At 39.3% G+C, this 13,028-nt stretch overlaps 2 protein-coding genes across 5 annotated transcripts; one reads left to right on the top strand and one right to left on the bottom strand.

Moving 5' to 3' along the window:
- Positions 1-1,335, top strand: Sf3b6 (splicing factor 3b subunit 6). Its single transcript, XM_022810846.2, has 3 exons — positions 1-160; positions 461-579; positions 986-1,335. Exons 1-3 carry the CDS (start codon positions 137-139, stop codon positions 1,197-1,199), a joined length of 357 nt encoding a protein of 118 aa, XP_022666581.1. The 5' UTR covers positions 1-136; the 3' UTR covers positions 1,200-1,335.
- Positions 1,336-1,751: 416 nt separating this feature from the next.
- LOC111253194 (coatomer subunit beta-like) lies at positions 1,752-12,975 on the bottom strand. 4 transcript variants are annotated; one of them, XM_022812269.2, is made up of 18 exons: positions 12,475-12,975; positions 11,992-12,086; positions 11,292-11,414; positions 10,347-10,522; positions 9,890-9,961; positions 9,037-9,250; positions 8,372-8,579; positions 8,016-8,247; positions 7,407-7,661; positions 7,057-7,299; positions 6,603-6,975; positions 6,276-6,472; positions 5,707-5,979; positions 5,334-5,429; positions 4,962-5,124; positions 3,710-3,843; positions 3,439-3,570; positions 1,752-3,247 (listed from the first exon to the last, which is right to left on the bottom strand). In XM_022812269.2, exons 2-18 carry the CDS (start codon positions 12,026-12,028, stop codon positions 2,939-2,941), a joined length of 3,237 nt encoding a protein of 1,078 aa, XP_022668004.1. In that variant the 5' UTR covers positions 12,029-12,086; positions 12,475-12,975; the 3' UTR covers positions 1,752-2,938. The 4 variants fall into 4 exon arrangements, with proteins under 4 accessions (XP_022668004.1, XP_022668005.1, XP_022668006.1 ...); XM_022812270.2 differs by having other exon boundaries at positions 6,276-6,445; positions 12,475-12,973; XM_022812271.2 differs by lacking the exon at positions 11,992-12,086 and having other exon boundaries at positions 12,475-12,974.
- Positions 12,976-13,028: the final 53 nt, after the last annotated feature.

Raw genomic sequence — 13,028 nt, 5'->3', positions numbered from 1 at the left:
ACCAAAAATTTTTCGAGTAATGAATGCCAAATGTCGAACATTGTAAGTCGTCTGCTCAGCCAATAATAATAATAATAATAACAACATAAACAGAACCTATTACGAAGAATCATAGCGAAATTGTAGACTCGACACTATGGCTCTCGCAAGAAAACCCGGAGTGAGTTTTCATTTATAAGTCATAAATCTATTATAAATATGTTATTATGCATCTTTGCAGCTTAAGGCGACTTTAAGCAGGGAAACGATTACTCCCAAAAGCATTAGTTGTCTTCGTACTGTGTTTCTCGCAAAGCATTTGTGTACCCAATTTTCGCAACGATCAGATCTGTTTTTGTCACCATTTTGTTACGAGTGCGGCCACCAAATGTGACAATAAATTAGGTACAAGTGTTAAGCATTACTGTGGTAGCTCAAAGGTATTCACTCTGCTAACCTCCTGCTTTTGTTAATTTTCCAGACTCGATTGGCCCCTGAGGTCAATCGCATTCTGTATGTGCGCAATCTTCCGTATAAAATTTCTACCGAGGAAATGTATGATATTTTTGGGAAATACGGCGGTATTCGCCAAATTCGAGTGTAAGTTCAAGTTTTTAGAATTACCGTATCTGAAAAAAAGTTTGTTTATAGAAAACTACTTTTGTGGCTAGTTGGCAAACAGCACACCTGATCGAAATACGAAGGCCTGTTCAACATGCGAATTTCTTTTTTAATCATTTTGGAAGCGTCAATTGAGCGAAGCACTGTATTCTAAAAGCTTCTGTAAAAAAAAATGTTTAGGAATTAAATAATTTTGCCCGCTATCAGAAATTAACTCTTAAGAAGAACATAGTAAAAAGCTGTTCTCATACTTCCTTTTGCATAAATATATTCTAACGAACCTCGAAGTTCGAAGCTGAAGATGCAAGTTAAAACATTGCTTGTGTTTTTTCATTTGGTTTCATTGCTTTTTATCTAATCTGAGCGTGGTGCTTTAACGCTGCAGGGGAAACACTGCTGAAACTCGAGGAACGGCGTTTGTTGTGTACGAAGACATATTCGACGCGAAAAACGCTTGCGAACATCTTTCTGGCTTCAACGTGTGCAACCGTTACCTGGTAGTGCTTTATTATCAGCCTAATAAGGCATTCAAAAAGGTTGACGTCGATAAGAAAAAAGAAGAAATGGACAATATAAAAAGAAAATATGGTATGGACTAGTTGACCGCGCGTATAAATTATCGTTCAGCAACAAAATACCCATGCGTCGTATACATGTAAAATGTTGTATATATTAAGTATGTGTAACAATATAAACACTCTATAAATAAAGCGTATTCGATATTGGTAGAGAGAATGTCTTTTGCTCCTATTGTGTTAGCAGATAATAATACCAAACAGGTGTTTTTTTCGTTCGAAAAGGCATCTACTGAAGTAGCGCGTAGAAAAATATTTACTAACCGTTTTTAACGTTATTGTACTATTCGTACTGTGCTTAAAAAACCAGACCTCAAATTTTATTTCTATTTCGTAAGTGCCGAAACTTGTCTAAGAGCCAGTACTGTTCATTAAATATAAAGCTACCCCGCACAGTGAAGTGTACTTCCAAAAATTGAGGTTGTTTCGAGAAGTAGGTAGGGATGCGTTTGTAACACGTGGAAATCCTTGAATTTTCTTTCGGGATGTCTTTCGAACCAGGGTCTATAGTTTCATGATATCATTCGCATACATGCAGTAGCTAATGTTATTAACAAAACAAAAAAACACTACCTATCAAGGAATATAGAAAAATTTATTAATTTTCAGCGCTATATACAAATATCTTGTATCTTAATCCATTGACAGCATCTCTCTAGTCTACTCTGTCTGTATGTTTCATTATGTATTGGTTGATATTTATATTAATTCTCTGTAATTTTTGCCACCATTTATGTGCACTATGGAACCACTTTTGCCTTGTTACAGCAGTCGTTCACCTTCTACAGATCCATTATGGAGTGCTGAGTGCAACCTGTTGGCCACACGACTCAACAAAAACGCTAGGTTATATATAGTGTTTCACACATTAACTGCACTGAAAGGTTGTTACGAAAGTATTATGAAAATAATAAGTCCTAAATCTTTTTACTTGTTCGGACACTTTTTCCATTAACAGAATTTTCGGAAATGCAAAGTTCTCTCATTACAACTTTTATTGTCGTAAATGTATACAAAACTGTGTACCACAACAAAAAAATTGCATTTGGAATTACAACTTGGACAAGTAATTGTTGATAGGCGGTTGTCCATCTAATGGAATAGCCGCGAACAGTAAGCGGTTAGATACACGTTCAAAAGTAATACTTTCACATAGCGACAGAAATGTTATAGTCGTCGCGCTTTCCGCAAAGGTCTGTACATCCGATGTGGAACAACAATAATAAGCATTGTATCATTCACTCAATGATAGTGTCTGTACAGATATGTATCCAATTTTATAACAGACATCCTGAGATTGATCCGTTGATTGAGCTTCGTTGACAGTTACTTCTAAGGATATTGATTCGCTCTTTACTGCCAAGTATCGGGAAATGCCGTTGTGTCAACGTAATCTCACCCATTAATATAAGATGCCAAATGCTATCGTATGTCCAGACTCTTCGTAGCCACTTTGTGTTTACGTTATAAAGTCTAGACTTATTTTTTTCACTAACGTTGTGCTAGTATCTCTTTTTCGAGTTCTTCTGAGTCAACTTCTACGGAGTAGTCAGCAAGCTGCTGGAAAAATATGGAGAAAAAAGCTCGCAGTTACATATTCACAATGCGCGCTTGTGAATCTCTTTCTTTTCAACCTGAAAGCAACCTTTTTATTATTTGATGTAATATATCGCGTGACTGGTTATTTACTTGAACACCCATCTACAAAGGCTACACTCCTAGGACCAACGCTATTGCTATCACTTCCATTACTTCCGTAGAGTTTAATTCTTTGTGCACTTCTGCAACTCAGAGATTTTGTCGCCAAGGCACCATGCTAACCCTTGAGATCTTGCACGCACTCGAACATGGCCCGTTAGTTCACCCTCGATAGGATCGCGTTCCAAACAAACGTTTGCCAAGACGTTTTCATTGAAGAGTGACTTTGCTGACAAATTAGCCATTAGGAAATTCGACATCGAAGTTTGTCTGTTGAGTCTCGAATCGCCATGGGTAAGGCACGCCATATTTGTCTTTCGTATAAGTAGGTCGAGATACGCATCCAGATCGCGGATCGGGGATGAAACGATCACCTGTAAAAAAAATTTACCTATTAGACACTTGCTACTATTAAGCACTACTGGTACCCTTTATAATTGTATAGTAGATCAGCATCGTAGTATAATGAGACTTCTTCCTATCATAAATCGTAATTTCTAATAGATAATTTCGTTGAAAAATTTGAGAAAAAATAGACTCAAAATGCGATTTTCGCGTTGCATACTTTGTTTTCCCATTCAAGACCTGCCCACGTGTTGCGGAAATCTTCCTGGGAGGTATCGTCAGGAACCAAAAAGTCGACGATGTTGATTCGGATATCATTCAAGACTACCACATGAGTATCCGATGTCGATCCCTGTTACCGAATACGTATACGAAGAAGAACAAAGACAATGCGGGGATGTTTGTATTTTTGTAGGCGTGCATAACTTGAATGTTTATTAATGGAATAATGCAGATAAATATAAGCGACTATAATAGAGAGCCTAATCTACCTTAACATCGTAGGATATATTTCCGAAAATGAGCCCGTTGTCTGTAGCGGTAACTTTGATCGTTGTGCGTAGAGTGACGAAGTCATGGGGTCCAATCACTACAGGACCAGGTCTGTCTATGAGCTTCATGTCGCCTATGGAGAAATAAGGCATGAGGTTTGTTGACGATGCCATAAAATCCGGTAGAAGAGCGGAATCAAATTAAGCAAAATCTTCGACAGTGCAATATATGCGTTATTTACACATACATATGCCTGTAGTTACCATCCGTTACAGATATTTATAAATAAGAGGCAGGTAGGTGTATTTATATATAACACACGCTTGTGGCTTCCTTCTGTTCATATTTGAATTACCGTTATTAATTTGTATCGAAGTATCACCACCCGCACCAGTATTATCACTGCAACCATTTTGCCTAGAATGCTTATCATTTGTGACTTAATTCAGAATTACACCCTTACTTTATGTAAAGTATAAAAAATATTTATTTTTAATCTTATTTTGCGTAAAGTATTACTCTTTTTTCATCAGATTACTTTGTTTTTGATTGCCTATCTGCGCTTCTATTGTTTTATTCGATTTTACATCCGTTCCGTACTTTTAAATTTGTATAATGTATTATGGCATGTTCTAAGCCTTTATCTTGCATAGCATACACTCTACTTTTTATAGTTATATCTTCCTTATATTTCTCTTCAATTATGTTCATGTATTTCGTCATCAACTTTCGTTTTTAATTTACCGTTCCCACTATTTGCAAATAGACTACATAATTTATGTATAATTCTTTAGGGCAGCCGAATTCATTGTCACTTTTTTGGGCTAGTTTTTCATTACATTTCTGCTTCTAGTTTTTTTTTTGAACTACCGCCGTACGCATGTTTATTAGCATGCTTAGTTTTCGTTAAATTATAGGTATTATTTCTACGTTTCATGTTTCGCGTTTGTTATTCGCTTTAGACATCCCATCATAACCATAACAAGTCTAATCTGACCCGAAATGCTTTCACGCTTGCTTGCCATTTATGCTTTATTCTTACCGCTTCCTTTGCCGCCCTGTCACCCATTCGTTTTAATATATATGAATGCTTTGTGCACAGTTGTAAAACTCGAACCATACTTTCATAATTGATGTTGGTTATATAAAGCAATATTTTGACAAAGATTATACAGTGTAAGTCAGAGTCCTCCGTTAACTATAACCATCATATTATACGTATAATTATTATGGTCCATACTAAATACTTACGTTTTCCCGTTAGACGCCCTAGGGTGGTTAGTTCAAGAGTGCAGTTTTGCAGCGTGTCATCTGTCTGGTTAAAGACAAAGACGTCAAGGTCAATAGCGTGCGCAGTCACGTGTACATAACACTCGGCGTAGAGGGGATCGCTTCGTCCTGTCAACTGAGTTACCTGTGAGGGCAAGGACACAAGTTAATTACAAGGCTGACCAGACGTTGCTAACCAAAAGGTAGTTACGGAACATACCGAAGATCTATTGGTGAATGGGCAATGCTCGTTACCTCATTGAGACTTAGATAAAACATTCATCAAGCATGTGGAGTCGCTAACAACGGCTCAATAGTCAGCGATGCGAAGAGTTCCATGGGCCTATTATGTACCTTCGCTAGAAGTGAGTTCGCCAAAATGTCACCGTCTTTTACAGCCGATGAGATGTTTCCACTCAGTGCTTTCTGAAGTGATTCGGAAAAGATATCCTGAAAATATAAAAGAGTAGATAATGTAAGTGCATATGATGGTCTACCCTTACGTACACCTGTTCTGTCATTGTATAAGCTGATATAGCACGTAACTTCTCGAGGCATGTTATGACTGCTTTAAATCTTAGGCTTTATTGCCTTTATGGAGAAAGCAGTAGAAATTTAGATAAGCGTAAATTCTAATTGCGAGCAAAAAGCAACACAAGCTTGTCAAATTAAGCTTTTTCGTAACCGTTTTGTTCTGTTAAACAACAAGCAAAGTTCAAATGATTACTTGTTTGTCGATAGTGTTTGGTCCTCCATGTAGGCGATTGCCTCCAGATAGCTGGTCAAATAATAGAGGAGCATCCGCCTCTTCGTATCCATTAGACGATCTTATTGAATTGTGTTGTTCAGTAAGATACATAGGGCCTCGGGCCCCCAATTTTTGTGTTTTTTTTCGCCGACAAAGCTCCCGCCTTCGTTCAGTTGATGTCACAAAAGAGTTGAGGGCTTGACGAGTCGACTGCCCGCCACCAAGGCCACTATGCACGTTGTCACCCCCGGCCTGCCATACAGTTACTCAAACAATGTCACAAACCTTTATTTCTCATAATGTACTTTATTCGTAATGTACTTTCCATTTGCCTATATTTACCTTGGCATTTGTCAAACAAGTATCCACCTCCGAATGTTAAAATACCTATTTATAGATCGAACAGAATCCCTCCATAGGAAACTTCACGTACTTAATTTTCGTGTCGCTAACTAGACATCAGCTGCGAAAATCTAGCATCCATCACTGGTTGTACTTTAGGCGCATAGAAACAATACAGAGGAACTGTATCTTAACAAATTGCTTACCTGTGCTAGTAACAACAATCGAATGCATAGCATCATACGAAGTCGATCGTCTGTTGTAGCAGGTCCCTTGAACATGCTTGAGTCCGCCAGAGCCAGACAAAAAACGATTACACGCAATGCGCGAGCAACGATTTCGTGTCTGTTAACGACCAGTCCATCCTTCTGAGTAGCTGAGATCAAGTTAGCAAGAGCGTGAGCTGAAGATACGCATCACTTTAAAAAATGGTTCTCTATATTTTAGGGATGTTTTAAAGCGTATATATATATATATATATATAATATATCTAACAGATTGCTAGACAAAACGCGTACCGAAACAATACTCACTGTCCTGTTCGACTGAGGTTCCCTTAGTCGTAACAAATCGACACGCGGCTTTCGTTACGGCGCCACACACACAGGTACCGATAAAGAAATTTCCTTTGATCATATGCGATAGCAGTACCTTGTGACCCCAAGGTGATGATGTGCCGTTGGCAATCGAGTTTGCCATTATAAAAGCTGATTGGGTTGCGTACGTTCCATCGGCCGTTACGACGGGCAAAGATTTCTTTTCAGAGGCGCCGCGATCAGTTCTCGAACTGCTTCGACAGAGCTTTGCTGCTCCAGAAGCTTTATTGCTGTTAGTACCGTTTTCTGAATCACTGCCCGTTCCGTTACATTCACGTTGCTCCATTTCGACAGCAGCCTCTTTGGGAAGCTGAAAAAAATAAAAGCATCTTTGACCTTGCTGTCAGTCATTTAGTCATTTCGGGTATAAGAGATGATGGATCACCATTACCTCGGTTAAACTGTTTGTGACTTGCTCGATGAAATCTCTGACATGTTCCGGACGTTCGCAGAATTCTCCAAGAAGCCAGCTTACGTGACGTATCGCCGCTGGCTCGCGTAATAGCGGGAAATGTTGCAACACGAGGCCTACAGCCCGTGGTGCATATTCCGGAAAGCGAATCAGTGTTTCACGAAGTATCCGTACAGCGCTGATACAAACAGATTCGCTTTCGGACGACACCAATTCAGTCAACTTGAAAAACAACAGAATAGGTACGAGCATTTGCGAGATGATAATTCAGGATTAACTTATAAATATGTATATATATGTAAACGTCAATTTCAGATGCATGTACTCACACAGGTGATAACGCTTGGAGTCGTTCGTGGAAACGATGCTAGACAATTCTGTAGAGCAGTGAGTACTGCTTCGCTAACTTGAACGCTATCTGCCTGCTGATGTGGTGATGTCTGAAGTCGTCGAAGTTCCCGCTTGAGCAATTCTACTAGGTCGGATGCGCTACGTTCCGTTGTCAACAAAACCGCGAGCTCGAGTGCACGGCGGCATACTTCAATATCACTAGCGCCTGCCACTACACGGATAAGATCTACAGCCTATGAATACAGACAAATAAAGGTATGAGTAAAACAAAAGCAACAACCAAAAACCCACAGAATTCGTTAGTTGTATAGGAACAGAAACGTCGGGTTTCTTTCTGAGCGCCACGGAGTGCTAAAATCAAATGTGAATAGCTCTGCTGTCGGAAGACGATTTCATTACCTAAGCAAAATGAATGATTCGTTCTAACTACGTTACTTCAATTTGTTATCTAAGCCTTAATTAACTGTTATTATTGGCTTGGTTGATTATATTTGGCCACGTTATTATTACTATAGCTGTTATTATCAGAGTCAGATCTATTTGATAGTGGATAATCACTATGCTTAATCAGAAAACGGGCTACTTACAAGAAATTCAAGAGGCTGCGGATGTTTCCGTCGCAGCTGATCGAGCGTATCTAGGAGCACAATTTTGGCGGTGTTATCAGTTTGCGATATGGCTAGATCAACAAGTGCCTGGCCTGACGTGCGTAGAGCTGTGCTTGCCGATGTCAAAGCAAATAAAGCTCGGGATGCTTCAAAGCGCACCGACGCAATTGGACTTTGTAGAAGATGAAACACCGACTGAATGAATCTCCAACTGCAAACATTTTTCATAGACACAGTTAAATGACCGTATACAAACCTATATACACAAAGTGAGGTGCGGAAAACAGTTACAGATGTAGCGAGATGAACAAACAGGTATGAATATATAGTGTTACCTTTCCTGTGGATGCTTTAGTCCCGTTCGATATATCAGCTGTATAGCGGGACCCTGAAGCAAATTCCTGCCGCTTCGTTCAAGAGCATCGAAGCTGCTCCAGTCCGTCTCTTCGACGTAACGGAGAGCCCGAGGCTCGCTCAGTTCACACAAGGCCAGAAACGCGTTTCTTTTTGCAGAAGGATCTTGATCCGTTGATAAAAATACGTCTAGGTACGCCGACATTGATGACGTTTAAAGATCAACAAAAAAGAAGCACAACAACATATATTAGTACGGGATGACTATTTCGCTGTGTGACTACCTGAACGCCTCTGACGAAGCAGTGGACGCAACTGCATGTTGAGGTCGAAAGTTGACTGTCTAAATGGGAGCTGTGCCTTTATTACTTTATTGATCAGCTGTCGTCGAAATAATAGGAAATCAACGATATTTATTTAGAGAGTAATAGACGACATTCGTAACAAGTGATCAGACATATAGATAAACGAATAAACTGATGAATTTAGAAATTTTATATGATTTATATAAAAAAAAAAAAAAGAAAAACGAGGAATCGCGGGACTCGTGTATAGCATAAATTTACTAAACTTCAGCGATACTAAGGCTGCACATCGCTAATGCCTACTTCACATACTTCATAGTAGCTTCATCAGATCAACATACCAAGGGCATTAATTACGTCGACCTGCAGTTCACGACACTTCCTACCCATACTGTAAAGACAAAGGGCAGCATTCCGTCGTACATATGGATGTCGATGCGTAAGACACTTGGCTACGCAGGGATACAGAGGTTCAAAAAGTTCGCCGTTCCAAGGTAGCTTTGTCAGCAGGCGGAGTGTGGCTCCGCGGATGAACTCATTAGGATGCTCTAGGTCCTGTACCCATAAAAGATATTAATGTAGGAAGGCAGCACTACAACGGCAATACCAGGATACTGATAGTCGATACGATTATGCAACAAGTACCTACATATTGCTACGTCTCGATTTATCTACTGCTTAATTCGATGTATGCGTATATAGTATTGCATATATACGATAATCCTACGATAGAAATTGCCTATTGAAGTGCCTATCAGTTTGGAAAAATGCATATTAACATAATAATAATGTTTTTTGAAGACTTTTCTGAAAGCACGTTAACGCTTCATCGCTATTTGCACGTTAGAGGCGTCACCTGTAGCACGCGAAGTAGAGACCATTTAAAATATATGATAGGTGAAAACTGTGGCGGTATTTACCCATACTGTAAGTGACAGAATATAATTGCAAGGTGAGCTAATATTAAGAACCAAATTCAAGATGTGATTGAGACTTAGCTAAGGATCGAATCCTTGAATCTTATAGCTATGGGCGTTCGATGTCCTATTAGCCACGCTATAGCCGCAGTCAAATGATCTTCATATGTTTTAAACATCGATTAGTGAGTGTGAGCCTGCAGAGGTCTTATAGAGCTACTGTTTGGTCATTTTGAACTTTTTGATTTTGAAACCCTCTTATTCTGAAAAAACATACCCGGCGAAAGGAATCGCAGACAAGGATCATTTCCTGCAGGAGCTCTCCCTTGCCGTCTGTCTTCGGTACAACCTGATCACGGATAATACAAACAAGTAAGCGTTGAAACACGTTCATCTTACGGCAAAACAATATGCATATTCTATATATAAATACCTTGTGCGCAATATCCTGAACATGGGCGTACCTAACTCGATAAACAACATTTGTTCTTTCAAGCATGAGGCAACGTAACACAACATCAGACTTTCTATTATTTACTTTTAGGCTGTCTAAATTAATTAAGTATGGCCATTTTGAAATTTCAAAATATATCTAGGGCGGTATATCTATATTATGTTTGCTTCTAATCGAAGTAAACCAGTACCTCTGATTACGCTATATTTTTTTACTATAATTTCGATTTTCGTGTGCCCTATAAGCCCTCGTTCTCTATAAACTCAAGTTATAGAATTACCTCCCAGAAGAGAAGAAGCATACGCTTTATGGAATGGTCTTGTAGTGGAAGTAGAAAACGAATTACAGCCATTAAGGTCGGTCGACCGGCAGCACTGGACAGACGCGTAGGCTCGAGCACACAAAGCCGAACAAGCGTTTCCAGTGCTCGAATTTTTGTGGCGATATCACCCTTTTCTAAAATGTAAATAGAAAATTCGTGCTAAACATGAGCTTATGGTGACATAAACTCATCCAATAGTGGTTATAATATAGTAATAATAAAAAAGCCCGATCCCACAGTAATTTCAGAAACCTAGCCTCACATTCTTACAGCCAAACTTGCATAGATAGAATGTATACTATTTTTTTAAATGCTGAATTGGAAATTGAACACATAGATGGAGTTGCTAAAGTTCGAAAGTGTTTAAAAAATCTACTTCTTCTACAGTCTAGAGAAAAATAGAGAGAGGCGAAAAATGTTGCTTATGATGAGCGTGTGTTCGTTTCTGTCAACCAGTTTGTTCGACGAAGTATCCACAGTGACGAAATTATTCTCAATATAATAATGACGTTAAGCTGTACACCTAAAACTCACGATTAGGCACTGGCTAGTTTTGCAGCCTGGAACGGTACTGTTGAAGCAGTAACAAAGGCACATCGAGTTTTCACCTTTGCTGTTTTTCTCTGCAGCTACATTTTCGTCGAGTTCGCACCCATTGTAAATAAACCATTGACATTCCACATGGGTCGAATGGCTCAATACAACGGCTACCGTAAAAAGTCAACGTTCGATTGGTTCTGCTGCATTTATACTTACTTGCGTCAACTTCGTTCAAGTTTAGAAGCATCCGTTTTTGTTTCCGAATGTCCGTCGTAAATTTTTCATAGATCAGATAATTTTACGTGAAAAAATCATTCAGGTTATATGTCGCTTGTCTAACTGGGTATAAATCCATTTACTTACCCAAGTCTAAACGAAGTCGAACATCATTAACGCAGCCGAGATCGTTCGTACGTGCCAGCAAAGTAAAGCATGGGCCTTCTGGCACCGGGGAGTCTGGCGCCAACCATCCCATATTTTGATTCCCTATACAGAAAACGACGGATACCAAAAAAGTTCTCATAGATCTGGCATAGATCTTTTAAGTCATCCAACTAAGCCCTATGGAAAACATTGGATTATATAAACAAAACTACGATACAAACTGGCGATAGTAGCTATGTAAGCAAGAAGCTTATGCTTCATGTAGGACAGAAGTTTTTTAAGAACTGTGCTGAGCTGACTTGAACTTGTCAGTTTAAGTTGTCACACATATCGGAACGATTCACTGAGTATTTGGGATGACAGTGAGTGTTGACGTGAGCAGCCGGAATCAATGTTATCAAGCATATCGTGCTAGCACGGAACCTAGAAGTTCTTAAGCAGTGAGGCTCGATTAGTATATTTGAAATCGTTGATGTTCTTCTTTTATTTAGAGTGGAGATAATAATAATACAACACAATATGCGACTTTTGAAGTCTAGAGGTACTTTAACGATTAACCCGTGGTTTAAATGAAAGCAGACATGTTCAAAACTTCGTTATTTGATCTTAACACTAAGCATAAGCACAAAACAAACAACAAACAGAATAAATATATATATATTACAAAATAATACTGTACCGATACTAGATTTTCTGTGCAGATCAACAGTACGCATTTGGCAGTTTTTCGTATGAGGTTTCTCGCTGACACAAGGCTCAGTATTGACGTTTTTCCTTTTTGTCGATTACAGAATGTTAGCTCTGTCCATATTTATCGTGTGTGCAGTACCATAAGTAATCAAGTAACCAAGTTATATACAAGTTAAATCAGATGCCTAATCCAATGCCACGTGGGGGTGTCACTCTCTAGTAATTAAGTTACGTTCCTATTCTCCATGTCTAAACTCCAACTAATATTGGGGCGCACACAAACATCTATTTCACTGCCTACATTCGGGATGTTCCGCTTTCAGTCAACGGCCAGTTTGACTTACCCGATAGAAACAAACAATTCAAACGGCACGCGTGAGAGTAAATCAACAAAATTTCTTATTAATTACTAAGGTCTAGATACATGGGCAAAATAGAAAGCCTACTTCTTTATTGCTTGAAGGTTTCTTACTTGCTCGTCAGCGCTTTGTTTTCGACCAATTGTATGAACGGCAGTGCTGCAGTGATTTTTGTTTCACTGTTCTATCCACAGGGTATACATCTTCCTTCGAAAAATCGAATCGATCCGTTTCTGAATAGCCGCCAATACTCGATCACACCTCAGCATTGTTTGTACGGTGTAATGTTGCTACAACCATTGTTGTAACCAATTCTATGATGGTGCATCCGCTCATCAGTCTGGTCGAATTGCTATTACACCTGAAGCTTTTCTTGTCAGCAGCAGAAAATGATTCTGGCCAGTTTAGCGGCGGACTTCGTAACGAATGCACTTTTACCTGCTTCTGCGACTGCTTTGTTTCGAATTAAAATTGAACATCGCCCACAACAGCTAGGATGGGGTACATTTACAACAAGGCGCAGCAGACACATCAGCCGTAACTATGGCAGAAAACGAATAGGCAGGTAGTGGACTGCAGGCACTGAGTACCCGTAGCAGAGCTGGTTCCGAGCCGCTCTGACCAGAACATATGATCGACAGCGCAATCACAACAAGCCTTCTTTCCC

Source organism: Varroa destructor, unplaced genomic scaffold (genome assembly GCF_002443255.2).
Source record: "Varroa destructor unplaced genomic scaffold, Vdes_3.0 BEIS01000006.1, whole genome shotgun sequence".
Lineage (NCBI taxonomy): Eukaryota > Metazoa > Arthropoda > Arachnida > Mesostigmata > Varroidae > Varroa > Varroa destructor.
This window is presented reverse-complemented; position numbering and strand designations above follow the sequence as displayed.